The sequence below is a fragment of the Giraffa tippelskirchi genome, chromosome 12 (genome assembly GCF_054371585.1).
Source record: "Giraffa tippelskirchi isolate mGirTip1 chromosome 12, T2T-mGirTip1v1.2.pri, whole genome shotgun sequence".
NCBI classification, from domain to species: Eukaryota; Metazoa; Chordata; class Mammalia; order Artiodactyla; family Giraffidae; genus Giraffa; species Giraffa tippelskirchi.
The window spans coordinates 42,519,974-42,545,966 of NC_137286.1; the positions used below are offsets into that span (position 1 = coordinate 42,519,974).

Here is a 25,993-nt window from a genome sequence, read left to right on the forward strand (position 1 = left end):
GTTTGGAAAGCATTTTGCTTAAATGTTCCCGGCTGTAAAATGCAAGTTGTGGTTTTGTTTTGGGGTAAAGGTGGAGTAGGGTGTAGGCAGGAGAGTGAGATGGAAGAATTGTGTGTGTGTGTTGGGGGGGCAGTTCCTAGGCAGGGTTTCTCAAATCTGCGTGAACACCGGACCCCTTTTTATAAGGGACTCCATGTGTCGAGTTAAATTTAGTTTATTATATTGTTACTTAAATATGGATGAACTTGAAACTGTTAACTTATGCTTATAGCTTCAAGTATGAACTCCAAACTTATTTCAACTTAAATGCAAATAAAACTGCTAATCCAGTAAAATTCAAATGAACACCACTGAGTTAACGTCATAGGTAAGGTTCTTTTCCTTAATTTCAGTTGGTGTTCTCATGAGTCCACACATAGCCTTTCCCTTCTCCAGGAGATCTTCCCAACCCAGGGATCAAACCCTGCTCTCCCTCACTGCAGATGGATTCTTGACCAGCTGAGCCACAAGAGAAGCCCATGAATACTGGAGTTGTAGCCTATCCCTTCTCCAGGGTATCTTCCCGACCCAGGAATTGAACTGGGGTCTCCTGTATTGCAGGTGGATTCTTTACCAACTAAGCTATCAGGGAATCCCATGGATAAGGTTCTTTTGCTTAATTTCAGTTGCTGTTCTCATGAATCCACATACACTTGTAAAGTTCTGTTTCAACTGAACTGTGTTTAATTCATTACAAAAATATTATGTTCAAAGAAGCATATGCATCACAGGAGTGAGTTGATTTATCAAGAATAATTTTCAGACTCAAATGCAAATATTTTATTGATTTTGTTTAGGGAAAAATCAAAAGCAGACTGAGGTAAACCATAGTATTTGATAATGTATGCTTGAGGGTAAAAGTCAAAAGTGAGAGTGAAAGAGTTAGTCACTCAGTCATGTCTAACTCTTTGCAACCCCATGGACTGTAGCCCTCCAGGCTTCTCCACCCATGGAATTCTCCAAGCAAGAATGCTGGAGTGGATTGCCATTTCCTTCTCCAGGGCATCTTCCCGACCCAGGGATTGAACATAGGTCTCCCGCATTTCGGGCAGATTCTTTACTATCTGAGCCACCAGGGAAGCCCAAAAGTCAGGATAATGATAACCTATGAGGCAGGGGAGAGGGCTGAGTTGGAAAGGGCTATGTGTGAGCTTCTGGTTTTTGGGCTGAGTTCAATTTCATGACCTGGATATCGTTTCCTCAGTCTTTTTGATATATATTTAGTAATTTTTAAGGATATAAAACATAAGTATACAGATTGTTGGTTTATTTGTAGACTGAATACGGGTGTAATCCCATCAAGGACAAGAAAGTACATTGCTAGCATCCCAGACACCACTTGTCCGCATGTAGCTTCTCAGAGTTATATACCCCTCTCTCTCCCTAAAAGCAATTACTGTCCTGCCTTTTGTAGCCCATCATGTATTGCTTTTATTTATAATTGTACAACCCAAACATCCCTAAGCACAATGGGTTATTTTTGCCTGTTTTTTTAACTTATAAATACCAGGTCATGATATATGTTCCCTTCTGTGTTTGACTTCTTTTCAACTCAACATTTATTTTGTAAGAGCCATCCATGTTGTTTTATGTAGCTGTAGTTCGTTCATTTTTATTGGGGTATAAATACCTGATTTATTTATCCATTTTCCTGTTGATGGGCTTCTGAGTTATTTTCAGTTTGGGGCTAGTACTGATAATGCTGCTAGGAATGGCTGGGTCCTGTGGTGCCTATCATTAGATAATGGCAAACTGTTTTCCAAAATGATTTTCCATGGTGCTTTCATATTTATTTTGTTGATTTTGAATGAGGCTAGGCACCTTTTTCTGTTTACTGGCCCTTGGATTTCCTTTTTTGCAAAGGTTGTACTCAACTATTTTGCCAATTTTTCTATCAGATTTTCTGTATTTTTCTTACTGGTTCACAGGATATATATTCGTTCTGCATTTACCTTTGTCAGTTGTACATCAATTTTTTTTTTGTTATTGTGAACATCTTCTCCACTGTCCTAATAGTGTCCATTGGTGAATGGAATTTCTTAATTTTAGTGTAGTCAAATTTATCTCTTTTTTCCCTCTATGGTATTCCTTTTATGTATTTTGTTTAAGACATTTTTCCCGGTTCCAAATTATGAAGCAGTTCTTTACTTCATCCTCTAAAGCGTGATAGTTTTTGTTTTCACATTAGCTGACGTGTGCTAAAAACTGTGGAGGGTCTGAAACTTTCCTCTCCTTGCAAGTTAATAAGCTAGCTTGTTCCGTTTCATGAATGCTGCAAAAGATACAAGGATTCTGGGTCAGAGACAAATGACTTTGCGTGTGTGTGCGCTAAGTCACTAAGTCTTGTACGACTTTTGCGACCTATGGACTGTAGCCCGCCGGGGATTCCCCGTGGGATTCTCTAGGCGTGAATACTGGAGTGGGTTGCCATGCCTTCTCCAGGGGATCTTCCTGACCCAGGGATTGACTCAAGTTTCTCAGTCTCCTGCATTGGCAGGCATGTCCTTTAACCACTAGTGACCTCTGGGAAGCCCTGACAGATGAGTTTATTGCTCACAAAAATAGTAGTAGTAGCCAGAGTAGCAGAATTTTCTAGTGCTAGTTTCCGAGACCGAATTCCCATAAGACAGATGTGAAGAGGGTGATGTAACTCCTGTACACAAAGTAGATTGTGTTGTGGGAGAGGAATCCTGAGCCTAGGGAACCTGAACCTTTTGTTATGGGCAGTAAGCCTGCCTTACCTTTGCTCCAAAGGGAGACACTCTCTTTTATTTCTGTCTTACAAGCAGAGGCTTTGCTCCCTTTTCCCAGACTATGTTTTCAAGGATGTTTGCACAGTGACCAGTCTTGGAAGATATGATGTTTCTCTCCAGGAAAAAGGATGGGTTTGTTTGTGTACCTGTGTGCCAAGTTGCTTCATGTGTGCACACAACTGCTAAGTCGCTTCAGTCGTGTCCGACTCTGTACGACCCCATAGACGGCAGCCAACCAGGCTTCCCCGTCCCTGGGATTCTCCAGGCAAGAACACTGGAGTGGGTTGCCATTGCCTTCTCCAATGCATTAAAGTGAAAAGTGAAAGTGAAGTCACTCAGTAGTGTCCGACTCTTTGCGACCCCATGGACTGCAGCCTACGAGGCTCCTCCGTCCATGGGAGTTTCCAGGCAAGGGTACTGGAGTGGGGTGCCAACACATCTGTCCTTTTCCCTGGAGAGAAACATCATATCTTCTAAGACTGGTCGCTGTGTGAGCATCCTTGAAAAGATAGTCTGCTTGCAAGACATGCAGAGACATGAGAGATCTGGCGAGAATTATCTCACACCGGTGTAACCTACCTGGTATTAATTTGTCTGTGAAGGGAGGTCAGCTTTGTCATTTTCCATGCTAATAATTAATTCCATGCAGTTATCCAAATATCATGTCCTGGACAAGTGCGAGACTGTCCAGGGTCAGGTCCTGGTGAGTTAAACTGGGGTTCCTGCAACTTGAGCCTGAATGGACAGGACTACATAGGGTGGTGGCTTGTTGGGAGAGGGGCCACAAGAGGGAGAGGGATCAGAAAAAGATTCTTTTTCATCAAATCTTAGGATGTGTTTGTGTCCACAGAGAGAAAAACCCAAACATTTAAAATAAGCCTTTGCTTCTCTTAACCTATTAAATATTCAGGATAAAATTGAGTTTAGAATCTGCGAGTTGAGTTACGTGGATCGCGGGCCCAGAATTATCTGCGGGTCCAGCCAGCGTCCTCCGCGAGGTTTCAGTTTCCTGACTGATGTGGGTGCTTCCATTTCCACTCTGGAGAGCAGTCTCCTTGGCAGAACAAATGGTAACCAAAGGTAGAGGCTTCAGCCGTGGGAAGTGATATTTTGTGAGCAGAGAATGTAAAATCTATAACAAAAGAAAACAAACCACAGAGCAGAAGAAATTCTGTATCATAACTCAGGGTCCATTTAGGTTACAGAAACCAAACGAAGTATTTCAATTAAGGGGGATTTCTTCCATGTCCTAGCTATTGTAAATAGTGTGGCAACGAACATTGGGGTACATGTGTCTTTTTCAGTGATGGTTTCCTCAGGGTATATATGGAATCTAGAAAGATGGGACTGATGAACCTCTTTCCAGGGCAGCAGTGGGGACGCAAACATAGAGAACAGACTTGTGGACACAGTAGGGGAAGGAGCGGATGGGAAGAATTGAGAGAGCAGCATTGAAACACATACACTGCCATGTGTAAAATTAGATAGCCAGTGGGAATTTCCTGTATGACACAAGGAGCTCAAATCCGATGCTCTGTGATTACCTAGAGAGGTAGAATGGGGTAGGAAGTGGGAGGAGGCTCAAAAGGGAGGGGACATATATGTGTACCTATGGCAGATTCATGTTGTTATATGGCAGAAACCAACACAGTATTGTAAAGCAATTATCCTCCAATTAAAATAAGTAATTATTAACAAAAAAGAGGGATTTCTGACTGTACCAGGTTTGGAAGGTTGAAAGAACACAAGTGGATGCTAAAATCATCCAGACACGAGTAACTTCAGGAAGTGGAAGTGACTGCTACTTCTAGATGCTGGGGGACAAAAGGAAGAGCTGTGATCTCAAAACCTAAGAGGTCAGAGAAGGGCTGCCATGGCTGGGCTATGCCCTGAGGGGGTGATGAGAGCTGGGACTTGAATCCCCTGGGGGACACCCCAGAGCTGATACTCAAGAGCCAAGACTAGGAAATGGCGAGTGTGCTGCTGCTTGGTGGATGCTAACAGAGGCTGAAAGCAGAAACAGAGCCTTTCCCCACCTCCTGCCTCATTCCACCATCAGAACCTCATAGAAGCCATCGGCATGCAAGCCTATCGAATGTAGATTGCAGAGTCCCAGCCTTGGCATCACCTAGTAGATGCGGAGGGTGGGGCTGGGACTGAGGGTCAATAGGCAAATAACCAGCACAGATTCCCAGCAGCAAACTGTTCAGGATTAATACATCCTCCAACAATTCAAGAATTATAGTGCTCATTTTATTGCCAGTTCTGGGTCAATGTGGAGTGGTGGTCAGCTCTCTGGTCTCTCTCTCTGATGTCCCAGCCCCTCAGCAGGGGCTGTGTCCAAGCTGAGGCTAAGGGAGGCCAGTGTTGCTGACTATGGAAGGAGGCTCTGGGGCTGTGTTTGCTCTTTGTTATGCATCTGATTATTTTCCTAAGTCAAGCTGAATTAGTTTGGGATGTATATGTACTTCCGAGGTCAAAGCCGAAAGTCGTAATATCGGAGATTTTGACGTGGTCTCTGTTATCACCTGTGAAGTTGGTGCTGTCTGGACAGATGGGCAAGGGAGGAGGGAAATGATGAGCTCATTGTGGGGTGGGATTTGAATGGAGACATTAAGGAAGTGGCTGGATATGTGAAAGTGGATCTCAGGGGAGTGATTTGGGGCTAAAGATAATAATTTGGGTGCTTGATGGTAAGTGAAGATTTTGAGAGTGTACGTAATTTCCCAGGAGAGAATGCAAGAGTTGAGGGAAGAGTTGAAACCAGACCTTGTAGGACCCTCAGCATTTTCAAAGTGAGAGGAGCCTGCAGAGACAAGAGAGACCATCCTGATAGAAAACTCTTCTTTTTTTTTTTGATGTGGACCAATTTTTAAGTCTTTATTGAATTTGTTACAATATTGCTTCTGTTTTAAAAAAACAATATTGTTTCTGTTTTGGTTTTTGGGCTGCGATGTGTGTAGGCTCTTAGCTCCCCAACCAGGGATGGAACCCCCATCGCCTGCATCGGAAGGTGGAGTCTTAACCACTAGACTGCCAGGGGAGTCTCAGAAAGCTCTTCTTTTGATCTGATTATTTGCTTGCACCTTTCATCCTGGGTGTTACTTATTTGCACTGTAATAGAAGATACCTTCAACAACCGTGATGTCAGTTGGAAGCTCCGATCCCAAAGTGTTGATTTTTGGAGATAGTCTCCTCAAATGATGTCTTCTGCAAACATGATGTGGTCAGACAGTCCACACTCCTGTCCCTTTGCTGCCAGACTGGCCTTTTCTGTCCCCATTTCTGCAAGTTTCTGGTACCTGCCTTGGGAATTGCATACACTTTGTGGTCACAGTAATGTTGCTACCTTAAATTGGCTCTGGAATTGAGTTTGATCCACTGACTTTCTTTTTTGCTTTGTCATTATAGCTGCTTTTTAAAAAGCAAAATTACTAAATTTTCAATAGTTTCAGTTTGACAAAGAAGAGGCAAAATGCATGCAGGCTCTGAAATCTGCATTGAGATTACAGAAAGGTCTTTTTCTGATTAAAGTGTCCAGTGAAACCTCCTGTGTGTCTGTAGGATAAAGCCTATATGAGTAAGAGCAAGTACAACTGAAAAAAATATTACTACTCTGGATAAAATAAATAAGCTTCAAAGGTATATTGTACAGTACAGGGAATATAGCCACTTATTTACAATAACATTAACATCTTCTAAAAATTTTGAATTACTGTGTTGTGCACAAAGATTTGTACTGCTGCTGCTGCTAAGTCGCTTCAGTCGTGTCCGACTCTGTGCGACCCCATAGACGGCAGCCCACCAGGCTCCCCCGTCTCTGGGATTCTCCAGGCAAGAGCACTGGAGTGGGCTGCCGTTTCCTTCTCCAATGCATGAAAGTGAAAAGTGAAAGTGAAGTCGCTCAGTCGTGTCTGACTCTTCGTGACCCCATGGACTGCAGCCCACCAGGCTCCTCCGTCCATGGGATTTTCCAGGCAAGAGTACTGGAGTGGGCTGCCATTGCCTTCTCCGAAGATTTGTACTAGTTGTTGTTAAATCAAGGCTGTGTGACTGTCTCTCAGTCTTGTCTGACTCTTTGCGAATCTCTGGACTGTAGCCCCCCAGGCTCCTCTGTCCATGGAATTCTCCAGGCAAGAATACTGGAGTGGGTTGCCATGCCCTCTTCTAGGGGAAAATCTTCCTACCCCAGGGGTCAAATTTGTTTCTCCTGTGTCTCCCGCATTGCAGGCAGATTCTTTACCTGCTGAGCCACCCGGAATTTAAATCAACTATATCTCAATTTAAAAAATAAACAAAAGAACAACAACAAAAAAATTTAAAAGCTCAAATAGTTATCTTCCCCCTCCTCCGCAAAACATAGAGATGGTCCACATTTTGAGAATAGAAGATGTACCCAAATCTGAATTTATATGACCAATAGATATAACGGTGATCTTTACATCATTAGCATCATTTTATTTTACTAAAGGGTTCTTTGATGATGCCTTTAAGTAAACAAGCTGCTAAAGTGAGTTAAAAGCATGTTTTGAATTATGAAAAAACAGATTTACACATTTTTTCAGGGACACACCCCAGAAAGGAAGTATTGTTGTAAAATGTAGAGCAAGGTCATGAAAGCTTTCATGGGAAGGAAAAGAATGTAACATTCCTTTTTACCTCTTCCTTCCCCCTTATCAACATCTCAAAATAGACCAACTGTACATTGTTCTGTTACAGTTTCATGGCTGCAATATCAATGACATCTCACTTGACTTGAGTCCTTTAGCCTTGAGCTCAAATGACCCTGTGGAAACAAGCGAGTACTTTAAAAATGTCCTCAGAAGAGTTTGGAAGGGCAGGGCGGTGTGGGAGGGTTTATGGAGGAAGCACGGGGTGGGTGCCCTGGAGGAGAATGGAGGCTCTTTAGAGAAGAGACAGAGAAGGTCCAGAATTGCATCTCCCAGGAACCTGCCGAGACTGGCTTTTCTTACATGAGGCCACCATGTTGAAGGGGACATGGGTGGTGCACCCAAGCCATTCCAAGCAGCACTAAGGCTTTCTTACCTCAAGTTTTCAGTTGTGTTTGAGGTCATGTTGTGGGCTTCCCAGGTGGCTCAGTGGTAAAGAATCTGCGTGCAATGCAAGAGACACGGGAGACGTGGGTTCAATCCCTGAGTCTGGAAGATCCCCTGGAGGAGGACATGGCAAGCCACTCCAGTATTCTTGCCTGGAGAATCCCATGGACAGAGGAGCCTTGTGGGCTGCAGTCCACGGGGTCTCAGAGAGCCAGACGCGACTGAGCACACGTGCAGGATTTGCAGGAAGAGTTCGTGTTAGCAGTTTCTTTGCTCCTTGGGGCCAAGCTTGGGGAGCTTTTATGACATCTGGCCCTCAGCTCCGGATACAGACCCAAGTTTAACTTAAGCGTCTGGTGTGGCCTCAAGTACTTGTGAGGTTATTTTGTTTAGTTTTGATTTTGCTGTTATCTTTCATATCTCTCAGTGGTATCACATTTCCGAACCAACTGAATGTGAAATCAGTGAGGATTCTCCTCCCTGAGGACCATGTGTTGGCAAAAACATCAACTATCCCAGCGGTCACCAAAACCTTCTAGTGAATGGAGAAGGTCATATTTGGTGTACAGGATGTTAAATTTAACCCAACAGCTAGGGCCAGGGGATATGACAGAGGCCGTAGAAAGGAGTTAAACTATGTAAGGTGATTTCTTCTCCACCTGTTTTGAATTTTCAAATAAGTCTGGCTTTTTTTTTTTTTCCTGCTGAACTGCAAGACTTGTGGGTTCTTTGTTCCCAGACCAGTGATTGAACCCTGGGCTCTTGGCAGTGACATCACTGAGTCCTAACCATTGGACCACCAGAGAATTGTCTAGTCTGGCTCTTGTTGGAGTATTGGGGAGTGAGTGAGGTCAGCATGAGAGGAAGCGACAGTGGAGTGTGTGCACAGTTAGGGGGATCTGAACCTAAACCTTTGTGGTCTTGGAGATTTTTTTTTGTAAAATGGTGTCAGTGAATCAGCATTTTCTTGTGAAAGCTTCAACACTTAACAAGTTGCTGCTCTGTTGGCTTTAAAAGAAATCTAAATACTATATTCTTTGTTGTTTTTTCATGAACAATGTGTCTTCCGATTTCCAAAGAGAAGTCATATAGGTTCATGCCTTTCACTTGTAACTCTGTGTTCAGTTATTTTGTTTGATAGGAATTTTTTTTCTAAATTTCTGAGATTACATTCCACATAGCTCTTGTAAAGTGACCCAGGCAAAATCAGAAGTTACTGTTTTTTTTCTTATCTTGAAGTTACTAAAGCAACAGGTTTGCTTTCCTTCAATTAATCATCATGCTTTTCTTTTGTATTATTGCCATGTAGCAATTGTATGATGAGAATTTTTTTTAACCTTCTTAATTTCACTGACTGGAATCTTCTTATTTTCACTGGAGACCACATGGTTAGACATAGTGTAGTTATTTTCCTTGCTATCATTCACGATCAAATTTTCCTGGACTTTTACTAGAGAAAAGTGTCATTAATAGAAAGGGCTTTCCATGTGGTACTAGTGGTAAGGAACCCACCTGCCAATGCAGGAGATGTAAGAGACACGAGAGTTCAATCCCTGGGTCGGGAGATCCTCTGGAGGAGGAAATGGCAGCCCACTCCAGTATCCTTGCCTGGGAAATCCCATGGACAGAGGAGCCTAGTGGGCTACAATCTATGGGGTCACAAAGAGTCAGACACAACTGAGCACCTGAGCAGAGCAGAGAGTCACTAATAGAATTTCAAACAATATTCTTAACATTTCCATGGATTACCTCAGCGTCCTTCGGTGCATTGACGGGGAGTGGGAGGGGGGCAGTTATCAGCCAGGAGGCCTACTGTTTGGCATTCTAGTGTTATGGATGCCGTCATGAATAGGACAGACAAGATCCTGCTCTCAGGGATCTCATAGGCCACTGCATGGGGCTGGCTGACAGTGCAGTGGAATAAGTGCTGTGTTAACACTTACTATGTGAAGGGGACCCACAGGAGAGGCACCCAGCTAGGTCATCCTTGTGACACTTGAGCTGAGCCTTGAAGCCTCGTTAGGGGTTAGCTAGATGGGGAAAGCCTTCCGAGGCATTGGGAATAGCATGTGCAAAGGCTGGAAAGGGCAGGATACTCCGAGGGACTCAGGATTAGGAAGGAAGGGGTGTGCAGTGTTGATCAAGAGCGGTGGGAAAGCGATTGGAACAGTCAGATCACGGAGGGCATGGTCCACTGTGTTAAGGAGATGGGTTTTTTAAAAAAAAAAATTAAGGGCTTTATTTTTTTAATTCTTTTTAAAACGAATTTTATTTATTTATTTTTGACTGTGCTGCTCTTTGCTGCATGGGCTTTTTTTTTTTTTTCTTTAATTGCTGCCAGCAGGGTCTGCTCTCTGTTGCGGTGCGTGGGCTTCTTGTTGCGGTGGCTTCTCTTGTTGTGTAGCTCAGGTTCAAGGGCACAGGCTTTGGCAAACTGGCTCAGTAACTATAGCTCCTGAGGCTCTAGAGCCCAGGCTCAGTAGTTGTGACACATGCGCTCAGTTGCTCCGTGTCATGTGGGATCTTCCCGTATCAGGGATCGAACCTGTGTCTCCTGCATTGGCAGGTGGATTTTTTACTGCTGAGCCACCAGGGAAGCTGAGGTGCCTTTTATTTTAAAGGCAATGAGAAGCCACTGAATCAGTGTGGGGAATGACATTATTCAGTTGCCATTTCGGATAGCTGACTGGCAGCAACGTGGAGGAGGGGTTGAAAGAGCCCAGCTGGGAGGTTCTCAGAGTAGTGGCCTGAATGGAGGATGTGTTCATGGAAGCGGAGAGAAGGCAATGGAATCAAGAGATGTTTGGGATGTAGGATAAGACTTAGTGGCTGATGAGTTGGGGGTAGGAAGGGGAGGAGTGTGTGTAGGATGAGAAAAAAAAAAAAAAAACAACTTCAGTGGTAATAAAGGAGTATCCAGGGATGAAAGAGAAGAGACTTAGGTCCCACAGGCCAAGAAAAGAGGAACTCTGAGTAAGAGGTTGGTCAGTAGAGTCAGAGTCCCCAGAGAGCCCATGTTAGTGAAGAGTGAAAATTTATTTTGGGAGCTTAGAAACTCAAACGTCATTGGTGAGAGCAGGTTGAATAGAACCATTCAAGGTGTATCAACACTAAGGTCTATCAAGTAGGAATGAGTTTGGCTGCAAGTTATTATAGCTGTGGCTTTCCAGATGGCACAGTGGTAAAGAGTCTGCCTGCCAATGCAGGAGATCCAGAAGACATGGGTTTGATTCCTGGGTCGGGCAGATCCCCTGGAGGAGGGCATGGCAACCCGCTCCAGTATTCTTGCCTGGAGAATCCCATGGAGAGAGGAGCCTGGGAGGGTACAGTCTATAGGGTCACAGAGTCAGACACAACTGAAGTGACTTAGCATGCATGCACCCATGTATATCTATTATATAAATATATATTATATATATTCACATATATAATGTTGAATATATATATGTATGTATATATATATAATAACCCTTATGTCTCTACATTTTGCAGATAAGGAATTGGAGGCACAGAGAGCTTCCATAATTTTCCCAGTTATTCTCTAATCAGCAGTATGTCAGGGTTTGAGCCAAAAATGGAGTAACTGCAGACCCTGCCCTCAGGTACAGACGTGGGAATGGGGACAGGCTGGGCAGTTTTCGTTGATCCTTGTGGCTTTCTATATGGTTCTTTTATCAACTCTCTGGATGAGTTCTTGGGAGCCCACTCTGTTCTATCTGTGCTCATTTTATTCAGACTTGGAATTTCTCTGTATTAATTTTTATCTTGGGAGCAGTTTTCTGCCATGTCTATATTGGTCCATTTCCTCAGCTTGCTGATCCCATCTGCTTTCTGTCTTCTAGGAATTTCTCACCATTTCTGATCTGCTGCTAGCACCCTTTTTGTTTGTCAGCACTGTTATATACGTGTCATATGCCTCTCTTTATATATATACATATATATATATAAAGTTTATTTAAAGGTACTTGGTACCGTGAAGAGGAAGATGTGTGTGTTCAAGCCACCATCTTGATTCAATGTCTGCAACGTTTTCTGTAGGTATTTTATCTATCTACTTTCTCTTTTTGGCATTTGTTAATTTTGTTATCCTGCTGCTGTAATGATTAAACTGAAAGTAGCATTTAGGGCACAGTGGATGCAATATCATGTAATAGCCTACAGGCTTTTTGTTCTTTTGAATCTAGGTGATTCGATTCTGTATGGTTTAGTCACAGTTCTAAAAAGTAGACCCTTCCAGATGTAAATAGTCAGACAGTGAACTTTATTTCTGTTATTGAGACAAGGGAGGAAGAAGTGGACCAGTATTGTTTATTAAGCTTCCGTGTGGAAGCTTAATATTCTTGCCTGGAAAGAATCATGGAAATATGATATTTGCAAATATTGAAAGCATTGAATGCAGGGCTCATGGGAGAGTGAGTTAAACTTTTTTTTTTTAATTGAAATAAAATATAGATACAGGGAAGTGACAGCTCACACATATGTAGCTTGATATATTTGAACAACATGAACACATACACAAAACCAATTCACAATGTAGAATGTGACCGGCTCCTTGAAATGCTCCCTAGTAACCCTGAATTAAAAATAATCATTACATTTATTTCTATCATCATGGGTTAGTTTTTCCTGTTTTTAAATTTTATGTGAATTGAATAAAACTATCCCTTTCCCCTATCCTTCCTGCCAACAACGGTCAGTTCATTCTCTATGTCTGCAACAGACTTTTTCATATTGATATTATACCCTGAAGCTTTACTGTATTTATTATCTCTATAGTTTTTAAGTGAAATCTTCAGGGTTTTCAATATACGAAATCACGTCATCTGAAAATTGTGACAGTTTTACTTCTTCCTTTCCAATATGGATGCTTTTTATTTCTTTTCTTTGCCTAACTATAGGCCTTCCAATACCATGTTGAAGAAGAGTAGTGAGAGTGAACATCCTTGTCTTGTTCCTAATTTTAGAAGGATAGCTTTCTTTTTTTCACAACTGAGTATGATATTAGCTGTGGGTTTGCCAATCATAATTATCTTAAAGATAATTTTTGATGTCAGTATTGGGATTGACTATTGGATTATTATTTTTCCCTTAATTTTCAGTTGTTTGGTTCAGTCTCTTGGCATGATAAATGATTTTTTTATTTTAATGGTAGATGCTGTATATGAAGATTTCCTCCAGAGAGAAAGTTTTATTCTGCCACATAATGAGGATAAAGGTCATTAACCTTGATGCAAACAGGGACTGAACTAATTCAAGTTTGCATATCAGGCTTTGTGAGGGCCCCTCTCTTTCCACCTTGCAGTTAGTCTTAGGCCTTTAGGCCTTCAGGGTTTGAACCAAAAACCCAGGGTGTTTACTGAGGTTCCTTGTTTTGGGGCATCTTGAACTCTATCATTTTGTCTCTTGATCACTGTGATAATGCAGAAATTTCCACTTCGATCTTTAGCCTTCTAGCAGCCACTTTTTGCTGGTAGCCAAGCATCTTGCCTTGTGCATATGCAGCTTAAGAATTGTCAAAAGCCTTGAGAGAAAATTGCACACAGCCTATTGGGTTTACTTCTTTATACGTCCTTTTTTCTTTTCCTGGAATTTTGGCCTCTTCTCCCTGATTTCCTAGGTTACAGTGCACTTCAGTTTCCCTCTTCCCAGCCCAGCAAAGCTGCTGCAGGTTCTAGGCTGAGGCTTTCTGTTTAGCATATCATGTGTTGCAAGGCAAGAATTTCCCCAAAGGGAAAAAGCAGCTGTGAATGTATTGCTCTTCTCAGTGCACTTCCCTTCTTCCTGATTTTGGGCCTCTGAGATCCTGATTGCCTTGGTTGCTCTCTACTGCCTTCAGAGATTTTTAAAAATCATCTTGTATTTTGAAATATTTTTAGACTTACAGAAAAGTTGCAAAACTAGCACAGAGAACTTACAAGTGCCCTGTGCTCGTCTCCTAATGTTAACAACTTACAAATTACCTTCATGATTTAGATTTACACTTGAGTATTGCCTTGTTTCCAAGCTGATAACAGCAGGACACAACTACTGACTGGTTGAAGGAAAAAAAAAAAAAGAGCCAGTAGAGAAGGTGAAATTTTTGGTTCAGGGTTTCTCAAAGCACATAGTACTCTGCTGAGACATCTCCCCTGACCAGATGTGGGTGGGAAATGCTCTATCTTGCATGCACCCCCTTGGAAATCAACAATGGCCATTTCCACTTTAAAGTCTCTGAAAAGTGTTTTAGTAGAGATCTGCTTAATTTTGTTTATTGCCATGTTTCCAAAGACATGGTGAAGGAGCTGTTCTTTTGTACGACTCTTGCTCATATCCTGTGCAGCAGGTGTTTTGTGGCACACGTGTTGGAAAATACCGTTCCAAAGCACATTCTGAAATCCTGAGGTATAAAATCTGCTTCTTTACATTTTTTCCTAGGTTCTGGCTTTCTTGCTGTCTAATTTCTTACTTCATAAAAGGGAAGAAGTTGGAGAAGCCAAGAGTTCTTTGAAAACAGATTTTTTTTTTCTGCACAAGCAGAAGGCCAAGGCTGTGTTAACATTTACCACTAAAACCCCAACACATCTAGATGAAAAGCAGAAACTTCATGTCTCCCAAATAAATGTCTTTTGCATCACTGCTCTGTTGTAGTCTTTGAAAATGGTTTTTATTTTCCCATCATTGATGAAATTGGAGCTCACCGAGAAGTAGATGGTGACTAAAGATTGTCATCTCTGATTATAGCGACAGACTGTCCCGGGACAGGTCTAATTGACTACATGACCCTTTTCTCACTAGGGGAAGATCACAGGAGACATATTTCCATAGCTATGTGTATTTTAGATTCGTTACTTCCATCTCGCAAGCCCAGATCAGATGCAGTGTTTGTGATGGAGAAGCTGGTTAGGTGAGGGCTTACTAGTGTTTAAGGCTGAAGAGGGTAGATAGAGTTTTAGACTAAAATTTGGACACTCTTCTACTGTCTGCCTCTTCATTGTGTGTGTGTCCCTTATCTCCTAATGAATCTCCTTGTCCCTCTTCTGGTCAGTTCTGAGAATTTCTTGGCACCTTCTCATCCATTTAATTTGCTTTCCTCCATCTGGGTTTGAAGAGCAAATTGTGCTTCTCTCTCTTCTGCATCTCATTGTGTTATGGCCATTTACTTCTGCTTCTCAGTGTAAGTGGTTGCAATGTATTTAAGGAAGTTTTTTTTATTTTTGGCTGTACTGGGTCTTCGTTGCTGTACGGGCTTTTCTCTAATTGTGGCGAGCCGGGGCTCCCCTCTAGTTGCAGTGCTCGGGCTTCTCATTGAGGTGGCTTCTCTTGTCACGGAGCACAGGCTTCAGTAGTGCATCATGTGGGCTCAGTAGTTGTACATGAGATTAGTTGCTCTGCGGTATGTGGGATCTTCCTGGACCAGGGATCAAACCCATGTCCCCTGCATTGGCAGGCAGATTCTTGACCACTGAGCCAGCAGGGAAGCCCTGGAATGTATTTAGATTGATTGATCTTTGTATGTTTAGCATGTTGACCTAGTTGTTAGTTCAGATGTTTGTTGAATTAGATTGAATGACATGTGTCAGTTTGAAACATGGAGGTTCTTTTTTTAAAAAAGATGAATTTAAAGTAACACATTGATTTCAAAACACTGATTTTGCTGCATCTCACAGGTTTTGATGTATCTTCATTATTAAATTTTTTTTTTTGGTAACTCCTCTTGGGACTTTCTTTTAAACTCATTGTTATTTAGGACTGAATTTTAAAACTTTATACCTGCATATTTATTTATATTGGGTTGATTTCTAATTTAATTGAATTATGGTTAAAAATGTGTCCTTTATGGTATTGACTGATTTGTGACCTAGTAAATGGTCACTGTTTCTAATGTTCTATCTGTACTTGCACAGACTATATATTATCTGTTTATTAGTTGGAGGGATATATATATTTGTGCATATTTTATCGAGGATATTAATTTGATCATTAAAACTATCTGTATCCCTTCCAAGTTATTTTCTTTTAATCATGTTTGATCTGCCAGTTTTCTGAGAGAGTTGTGTTAAAATCTCCTTAATGATTGTGGATTTGTTATTTCAGTTATTTCTCTCAGTTTTTGCTTCATTTTTTTGTCTAAGTTATGCTGTTAGGTAGATTATATTATACCAGAATTTTGGTGAATTCTCCATTTATTATTAGATCAGGTCTCTCCTTATTAATTTTGTTGTCGTTCTTCAGTCACTAAGTTGTGTCTGACTCCCTGAGACCCCATGGACTACAGCAGGCCAGGCTCCTCTGTCCTTCCCTATCTCCCGGAGTTTGCTCAGATTTATGTCCATTGAGTTGGTGATGCTATTTAACCATCTCATCCTCTGTTTCCCTTTCTCCTCCTGCCCTCAATCTTTCCCAGCATCAGAGTCTTTTCCAGTGAGTTGGCCTTTCACATCAGGTGGCCAAAGTATTGGAGCTTCAGCTTCAGCATCAGTCCTTCCCATGAATATTCAGGGTTGGTTTCCTTTAGGATTGACTAGTTTGATCTCCTTGCTCTCCAAGGGGCTCTCAAGTTTTCTCTAGCGCCACAATTTGAAAGCATCAGTTCTTTGGCGCTCAGCCTTCTTTATGGTCCAACTCTCATATTCATACATGACTACTGGAAAAACCATAGCTTAGACTATATGGACCTTTGTCAGCAAAGGGATGTCTTTGCTTTTTAATATGCTGTCTAGATTTGTCATAGCTTTTCTTCCAAGGAGCAAGCGTCTTTTAATTTCATGGCTGCAGATGCTAAAGAATCTGCCTGCAATACAGGAGATCTGGGTTCCATCCCTGGGTTGGGAAGATCCCCTGGAGAAGGAAATGGCAACCCGCTCTAGTATTCTTGCCTGGAAAATCTCATGGACAGAGGAGCCTGTAGGGGTACAAAGAGTTGGACATGACCTAGCAACTAAACAACAGCAAGAAGATAATTTATCTATTAATATTTTCACTCTCCTGTGCGTTGCGTTTTAGGTATGTCTCTTTAAAGCTCTGTGTAGCTGGATTTTTAAAATCGACTCTATTAATTATCCTTTCATGTGTTGAACTTATTTGCATAGATAGTGATTACTGACCTTTTTGGACTTGTGATTACTACCTTAATTTTGTAGTTTCCACTTGTCACCTTTTATGTTCTTCTGAATATCCTTTATCTTTGTTTTCATTTGGATAGAAAAACATTGATTTTCCACTGATATGCTGCTGTGGATACTATGTTATAACTCATAGTATTATATGTATAATTGTTTTGTGCTGTTAGTAGTTACCACTAATACATAAAACAGATACTTCTCATACCTTTTTAAATCAGTTACGCCATTCATTCTCCTTCTCCTCCTTAACACAGATGAACCTTAGTGTGTTCAAAATAACATGGTCCAGTGGTTAAGACTCCACACTCCCAATGCAGGGGGCCTGGGTCGATCCCTGGTCAGGGAACTAGATCTCACATGCCACAAGTAAAGATCCCACTTGCCACAACAAAGATAAAAGATCTTATTTATGTTTCTATAGAGAAACTGCTATGTGTTTTACATATAGTAGGTGCATAATAGGTGTCTGTTGAATGAGTGAGGAGTGTGTATTTTCCTGTATTCTTAGCTATGGTTACTCCTTCCAATGATTTTCTTAAAAGACTTCGTCCAAAAAAATTCAACAATTTGGAATTGAATTATTATTATTTTTTTGGTAATAATTTGAGTCAAATACTGTGATAATGAATGATTGTACAAACAATTACTTGTGTTTATTTCTACAGCTATTTAGTGAAAAAATAAGTGGTGTTGAAGGAACAAAACTAGATGATGAATTTCTTGACATGGAAAGGGTAAGAGAACATTTTAATGTAAATTATCTTGTAAATTTGACTTTTACTGTGATATGAGATATACTGGTATCGTAAAGAATATTAGAGTGGGGATCTAGGAGGTATGCATTAAAGTGTAGATTATGGAATCCAAAAGGCAGTTCTTGCATTACTTCCAAGTTCAAATAAAGACCCTGGCTCTTGAGAGATGGGCTATGGCTAACTGGTGCCCTCTACGGGACAGTCAGAATGCTCAAAAGATGGCCCATCTTGGTGAACAGTTTCAGCCAAAGTAATTGTGATTAACTATCCTGGAGAGTCAAAATGTATTATTGGGAGGAGACTCTTCACATACGTAAGCATTGATCTAATGTGTGGAGGACTCTGTTTCCATGAATTACAGGAGCTGCATAACAATTTTTATCTTGGTTCTGCCTCTGGAACCAGCTGCGTCTACTTGGATAAGCTGTTTCAAACTTGCGTGACCTGTGACACAAGGATGATAATGTGTGCTCTGCTTGGCTCACGTGGATGTTTTAAGAATTATGCAAAAAAAAAAAATTCTATGTGTGAAAGCATTTAAAAAATCCAGTGAGTGTACTATAGAAATGATTGTTATCACATTCCAAAGGAAGACTATGGACTCGGTGTCTCTGAACAAGCTTCCTGGTCACCTATGTGAAGTCCTTTGTTGTTGTTTAGTCGATAAGTTGTTTCTAACTCTTTTGCGACCCCATGGGCTATATTCTGCCAGGCCCCTCTGTCCATGGGATTTCCCAGGCAAGAGTAATGGAGCGGGTGCCATTTCCTTCTCCAGGGGATCTTCCTGACCCAGGGATGCGTCTCCTGCATTGGCAGGCAGGTTCTTTACCACTGAGTCACAAGGGAAGCCCGTGAAATAGTTTAGGTGGAGGCAAAAGTGGGATCATCACTAATTATCAATCTCCTCAGTTCCCTTCCCTTTTGTTTTGGGACCTTTAAACATAACCCTGTGTTAATAACCAGACTCCCCCAGTGAGAAAGGGCTGAGAGAAATCAGGGCTTTCTCTGCTTTCCAAGGAAAGGCTTCCTTGGGTGTAACATGGAGGATACAGGCTGTAGCAGGTAGCAGGGCTTTCAGCAGATGCTGGGGAAGGGAGTCCAGCCCCAGACTGTGCCATGGGGTGTGTGTGGGGTTACCCTCTACAGGATGCTCTGGACCTGGCCTCACTGTCCTCCAGGGAGTTCCTTGTTTTCTGGGTGAGCACAGTTAATTTTCTAGAAATGTTAATGCCTTGACAGAAGGCTTATTTTGTTTTGGAAACAGTTTTGGAAGAATGAGAAACACAGAACATTTAAACATCACTGGCATACCTAAAATTACTGTAAAATCTCTTGATAAATAAAGATATTTTATGCAACTTTATTACTAACAAAGTGATTCAGTTGAAAGGTTAAATTTAAAAGCACATTTCCTAACACCGTACACAAAAATAAACTCAAAATGGATTAAAGATCTAAATGTAAGACCAGAAACAATAAAACTCCTAGAGGAAAACATAGGCAAAACACTCTCCGACATAAATCACAGCAGGATCCTCCATGACCCACCTCCCAGAATATTGGAAATAAAAGCAAAAATTAACAAATGGGACCTAATTAAAATTAAAAGCTTTTGCACAACAAAGGAAACTATAAACAAGGTGAAAAGACAGCCTTCAGAATGGGAGAAAATAATAGCAAATGAAGCAACAGACAAACAATTAATATCAAAAATATACAAGCAACTTCTGAGCTGAATTCCCGAAAAATAAACGACCCAATCAAAAAAATGGGCCAAAGAACTAAACAGACATTTCTCCAAAGAAGACATACAGATGGCTAACAAACACATGAAAAGATGCTCAACATCACTCATTATTAGAGAAATGCAAATCAAAACCACAATGAGGTATCATTTCACACCAGTCAGAATGGCTGCTATCCAAAAGTCTACAAGCAATAAATGCTGGAGAGGGTGTGGAGAAAAGGGAACCCTCTTACACTGTTGGTGGGAATGCAAACTAGTACAGCCACTATGGAGAACAGTGTGGAGATTCCTTAAAAAACTGGGACTAGAACTGCCATATGACCCAGCAATCCCACTGCTGGGCATATACACCGAGGAAACCAGAATTGAAAGAGACGCGTGTACCCCAATGTTCATCGCAGCACTGTTTACAATAGCCAGGACATGGAAGCAACCTAGATGTCCATCAGCAGACGAATGGATAAGGAAGCTGTGGTACATATACACAATGGAATATTACTCAGCCATTAAAAAAATACATTTGAATCGGTTCTACTGAAATGGATGAAACTGGAGCCCATTATACAGAGTGAAGTAAGCCAGAAAGAAAAACAACAATACAGTATACTAATGCATATATATGGAATTTGAAAGATGGTAACGATAACCCTATATGCGGGACAGAATAAGAGACACAGATGCATGGAACAATTTTATGGACTCTGAGGGAGAAGGTGAGGGTGGGACGTTCTGGGAGAATAGCATTGAAACATGTATATTATCATATGTGAAACAGAACACCATTCCATGTTCGATGCATGTGACAAGGGCTCAGGGCCGGGGCAATGGGATGATCCAGAAGGATGGGATGGGGAGGGAGGTGGGTGGGGGGTCCAGGAAGGGGAACACATGTAAACCCATGGCTGATTCATGTCAATGTATGGCAAAAACTATTACAATATTGTAAAGTAATTAGCCCCCAACTAAAATAAATAAATTTATAAAAAAATAAAAAAATAAATAAATAAAAGCAGAGATATTACTTTGCCAACAAAAAAAATAAATAAATAAAAGCACATTTCAGGAATTTTAGTTTCAGTTGATGGACTGAAACCTCTCTTGATTACTTCTTTTTCCTCCCAAAACCCAAGTGAGTGACAGAAGAAATATAAAAATAAAATCTATTATCTGTTTTATTACAGTATCAAAAAGCATGGAAATATCTAATAGGTGACAAGAAGCTTTAAGGACTTTCTACAAGAGGTGAATTAGATGATATTAGACTCACCTGAAACATAACACAGAAATGACAAAGTTAATGTTGGTTCAGTGGTAAAGAACCCGCCTGCCAATGCAGGAGACATAAGAGATGTGGGTTCGATCCCTGGGTTAGAAAAATTCCCTGGAGGAGGGCATGGCAACCCACTCCAGTATTCTTGCCTAGAGAATCCCGTGGACAGAGGAGCCTGGTGGGGTGTAGTCCATGGGGTTACAAAGAGTCAGAGATGACTTAACGATGGATACTCCATGACAAATGCTAACCGTACACAACAGAGGAATAAAAGTAACGTCAAAGTAAAATCTGAGGCCAAAAGAATACTAGCTGGAAAAAGAAGATTTTAAAACATTATAGAAAGATGTATCATGTAGTCTGAATACTATGACATCATATAACATTATGCATCATATAACATGGTATCTAAATATAGAAGGCAAAAGCAATCAGAAATACATAGAGAACTGACAAAAATGCGTAGCTTTCCCATAACATAACAGATTAAATTGACAATAATAAATAGGATCATAGGGAATTTGCATAGAACTTCCAGATGTTCAAGCCGGTTTTAGAAAAGGCAGAGGAACCAGAGATCAAATTGCCAACATCCGCTGGGTCACTGAAAAAGCAAGAGAGTTCCAGAAAAGCATCTATTTCTGCTTTATTGACTATGACAAAGCCTTTGATTGTGTGGATCACAATAAACTGTGGAAAATTCTGAAAGAGATGGGCATACCAGACCATCTGACCTGCCTCTTGAGAAACCTGTATGCAGGTCAGGAAGCAACAGTTAGAACTGGACATGGAACAACAGGCTGGTTCCAAATAGGAAAAGGAGTACGTCAAGGCTGTATATTGTCACCCTGCTTATTTAACTTATATGTAGAGTACATCGTGAGAAATGCTGGGCTGGAGGAAGCACAAGCTGGAATCAAGATTGCCAGGAGAAATATCAATAACCTCAGATATGCAGATGACACCACCCTTATGGCAGAAAGTGAAGAAGAACTAAAGAGCCTCTTGATGAAAGTGAAAGAGGAGAGTGAAAAAGTTGGCTTAAAGCTCAACATTCAGAAAACTAAGATCATGGCATCTGGTCCCATCACTTCATGGCAGATAGATGGGCTAATAGTGGAAACATTGGCTGACTTTATTTTTCTGGGCTCCAAAATCACTGCAGATGGTGATTTCAGCTGTGAAATTAAAAGACGCTTACTCCTTGGAAGGAAAGTTATGACCAACCTAGACAGCATATTAAAACACAGAGATATTATTTTGCCAACAAAGGTCCAGCTAGTCAAGGCTATGGTTTTTCCAGTGGTCATGTATGGATGGGAGAATTGGACTATAAAGAAAGCTGAGCACTGAAGAATTGATGCTTTTGAACTGTGGTGCTGGAGAAGACTCTTGAGAGTCCCTTGGACTACAAGGAGATCCAACCAGTCCATCCTAAAGGAGATCAGTCTTGGGTGTTCATTGGAAGGACTGATGTTGAAGCTGAAACTCCAATATTTTGGCCACCTGATGCAAAGAGCTGACTCATTTGAAAAGACCCTGATGCTGGGAAAGATTGAGGGCAGGAGGAGAAGGGGACGACAGAGGATGAGATGGCTGGATGGCATCATCGACTCGATGGACATGGGTTTGGGTGGACTCTGGGAGTTGGTGATGGTCAAGGAGGCCTGGCATGCTGCAGTTGATGGGGTTGCAAAGAGTCAGACATGACTGAGTGACTGAACTGAACTGAACTGAACTGACTAATAAATTTGATTGTAAGTAAATATAGATATCTGCATTTCTCAAATTGAGAATTTATATTCACTTCAAATTCCTTTAAAACAGTTTCAGTCATTAATTATTTACTGGACTGTAGGAAAAATTTCATGCAGCCATGAAATTAAAAGATGCTTACTCCTTGGAAGGAAGGTTATGGCCAACCTAGATAGCATATTTAAAAGCAGAGACATTACTTTGCCAACAAAAGTACGTCTAGTCAAGGCTATGGTTTTTCCAGTGGTCATGTATGGATGTGAGAGTTGGACGGTGAAGAAAGCTGAGCGCCGCACAATTGATGCTTTTGAACTGTGGTGTTGGAGAAGACTCTTGAGAGTCCCTTGGACTGCAAGGAGATCCAATCAATCCATCCTAAAAGAGATCAATCCTGGGTGTTCATTGGAAGGTCTGATGTTGAAGCTGAAACTCCAATACTTTGGGCACCTCATGCGAAGGGTTGACTCATTGGAAAAGACCCTAATGCTGGGTAGGATTAGGGGTGGGAGGAGAAGGGGACGACAGAGGATGAGATGGTTGGATGGCATCACCGACTCGATGGACATGGGTTTGGGTAGACTCCGGGAGTTGGTGAGGGACAGAGAGGCCTGGCGTGCTGAAATTCTTGGGGTCGCAAAGAGTCGGACACGACTGAGCGACTCAACTGAACTGAACTGTAGGAAAAAAAAACAAATTTCCTAGGTAAAATTGTGGAACACATGAATTACAAAGAGGGTATAGTTTCCAAATTCTGGATGTTTGGAAATGGAAGAACATGCAAAAATAATTCTTATCTCAAGAGGAGATGGAGAGTAAAATTAAAGATCACTTAGTCATGGGAACTCTATGTGTCAAAACCTGTGATACATATCTGTCTTAAATGCATTTAATAGAAAATAAATGTTGGAAGAGAATGACTAAATCATTCAAACCAAAAATATAGGAAAATAACAGCAAAACAAATTACTCTAGGTGGAAGGAAAAAATCAATACAGATAAATGAGAGATTAATCAAATACACAATAATAACAGCAAAAAGGTAGAATCAATCAATAAAACCAAGAACTATCTATTTTTGAAAGACCATTTCTAGTAAGTGTGAGCAAGAGGGGGAAAAGGGAAAACACAGATAAACTATATAGGGAATAAGAAAGATACAAAGACAGATGTGGATTCTTTAAATAAATTTTTAAAAAAAGAGAATATTATAAACCAGGACTGCTAGCAGCTCTGTAAGTACTGAGGTCTGAGAGTGTCAGTGACCTAGACTTTGGGGCACCTCAGAGGTAGGTACCAACACACATGGAAATTCTAAGGGTAATTAGCTACCAAAGATACCCAGGGAGATGTTACAAAAATAGTTGTCACCTCTCTGCTTTCTCCTATGTGTCCTGATGGTTTGCTGAGATATGTGCATTGCATTTTCTTCCTTTTTTTTTTTTTAATATTTTTCTTTTTTTGATGTAGACCATTTAAAAGTCTTTATCAAATTTATTACAGTATTGCTTCTGTTTTATGCTTTGGATTTTTTGGCTGAGAGGCATGTGGAATCTTAGCTCCCTTACCAGGGATGGAACCCACACCCCTTACATTGGAGGGTGAAGTCTTAACCACTGGACCATCAGGGAAATCCCTTCATTGCATTTTCTTAATCTGAACACATAGACCCACCCCACCCCCAGTATTTCCATTTATTCTAGACGCAAAGTTTTGTTTTTATTTTATTTTTTTGTTTTTATGCAACAAGTTATTTTTTCAGTGTTTATCTTGATTGACCATATTTGCCAACATGATTAGTGGCATCCTCTTTCATTTGTAAAGGATTCATTCCCTGAATTGAGTCCTGGGCTGTCTTGGAAGCACTGCCAGTATGTGCAGAGCAAGGCCTGTTGAGTTTTGGGCCATTTGTTTCTTGGCATTTTCCCCCAAAAGATATAGAAGAGTCTAAGTAGAAAGTATTCTTGCCTCTACCTCCTCTCACCCTGACCCTTCAGAGGTGATTCTTAGATACCTGGTGGCTTTTCATGTCCCAAGAGAATTGTGTACACAATTTCAAGTTGTGCTTTAATTAATATTGAATTTATACAAAGTTATAAATCTCAAACCCAGGTCTTAAGCCTTAAGCTAAACGTATGGATCTTATTCATACATTTAGTAATTTCAGTATTGGGCTTTCCTTGTGGCTCAGCGGTAAAGAATCTGTCAGCCAATGTAGGAGACATGGGTTTGATCCCTGGGTTGGGAAGATCCCCTGGAGGAGGAAATGGCAACCCACTCCAGTATTCTTGCCTGGGAAATCCCATGGACAGAGGAGCCTGGCAGGCTGCAGTCCATGGGATCTCGAAGAGTTGGACACGACTTAGCGACTAAACAAGAACAACTTCAGTATAGAAAAATGGCAATCATTTTTAGTGAACTTCACTTTAGGTTCCATTAAGTCACACACTTAACAGATGAAATGCTTACACGTTTATCACCAACTCATTATATAATTAGGCAAATTCCTTTAGAGTTTTCAAACTACAATACAAATGCATTGCTTAGGATGCCCTCAAACTTAACATCAAACCTAAAACAAGTATTTATTCTCATTATTGATGATTTTTAAATTGTTCTCATGAGTGGAATATCCCTTTCCTTTAAAACATTCTCTTTTCGACTGTTGATGGTATAAAATAAAGCTATTGAAATGTGCATAGTTAACTTTACTGTATATGCTCACATTTATCTTCTGGTTAACCAACAGCCAGAGTGTCCAAAATTGGTTTTGTGGAAGGAGATTCAGTCTTAACCTGGCAGGGAAAACTCGGAGGTTCACATCTTCTGACCACAGAACAGAAGAATGTGTATTTTAGTGATAATACTCATGATGGTGCCTCTGTTGCTGGCTTACTGAAGTAGTTTCTCATGTTGTTGTTCAGTTGCTAAGTCATATCTGATTCTTTGTGACCCCATGGACCGTAGCCCGCCAGGCTCCTCTGTCCACGGGACTCCCAGGCAGGAATACTGGAGTGGGTTGCCATTTCCTTTTCCAGGGGATCTTCCCGGACCACGGATGGAACCCGAGTCTTGAGTCTCCTGCATCGGCAGGTGAATTCTTTGCCACCAAGTCACCAGGGAAGCTCATAGTTTCTCATGTGAATCTCTATTCTGGCATCCTTATATAAGTACAGAAATTCAAGTTCACCCAGCATTCATGGAAAGTTTGGCTCAGAAACATCTAGGCTTGGTTTTGAGAGACCTTCAAGTATATCCAATAATCTAGTGGAGCATGATAACTTTTCCAAGTTTCCTAAATATTACATTAATATTCATTTTAATGCTGAAAAAGAAGTTAGTGTTCTCCACTGTCATTGGGAGGAACAATTATTGAAAGGATGTCCCAGAATCTAAAAGTTAAGAAAATATTCCTTCTACCCAAAATGTTGAGAGGCTCATTTGAGTTAAAATCACTATAACAGTGTTGTTATAAATACTAACTTAATGAAATTTATTCTTCTGTTTATTTTTCTGTTG

The 25,993-nt window shown here is 41.0% G+C and overlaps 1 protein-coding gene and 2 long non-coding RNA genes across 52 annotated transcripts in view; 2 read left to right on the forward strand and 1 right to left on the reverse strand.

Annotated features, from left to right (window-relative positions):
* The window catches only part of SH3GL3 (SH3 domain containing GRB2 like 3, endophilin A3), a 105,725-nt gene that overhangs the window by 34,124 nt on the left and 45,608 nt on the right, over positions 1-25,993 (forward strand). For 35 of the 50 annotated variants that reach the window (XR_014070433.1, XR_014070430.1, XR_014070418.1 and 32 more), the window contains one exon: positions 17,616-17,684. The exons of 12 other annotated variants lie outside the window; for them this stretch is intronic. Coding sequence is in view for 8 of the 38 variants with exons in the window: in XM_081546789.1 (XP_081402915.1) it covers positions 17,616-17,684 (69 nt within the window). In the remaining 30 variants the exon portion in view is untranslated. Of the gene's footprint in view, positions 1-11,341; positions 11,452-17,615; positions 17,685-25,993 lie in introns of all 50 variants that reach the window. 3 more of the 50 variants (XR_014070431.1, XR_014070432.1, XR_014070429.1) reach the window with 1 other exon arrangement.
* LOC145528460 (uncharacterized) lies at positions 805-8,219 on the reverse strand. The gene is made up of 2 exons (XR_014070442.1): positions 7,839-8,219; positions 805-3,924 (listed from the first exon to the last, which is right to left on the reverse strand). It is a non-coding gene; the product is annotated as an uncharacterized LOC145528460 (long non-coding RNA).
* On the forward strand, positions 5,434-10,192 carry LOC145528456 (uncharacterized). The gene is made up of 2 exons (XR_014070438.1): positions 5,434-6,547; positions 8,042-10,192. It is a non-coding gene; the product is annotated as an uncharacterized LOC145528456 (long non-coding RNA).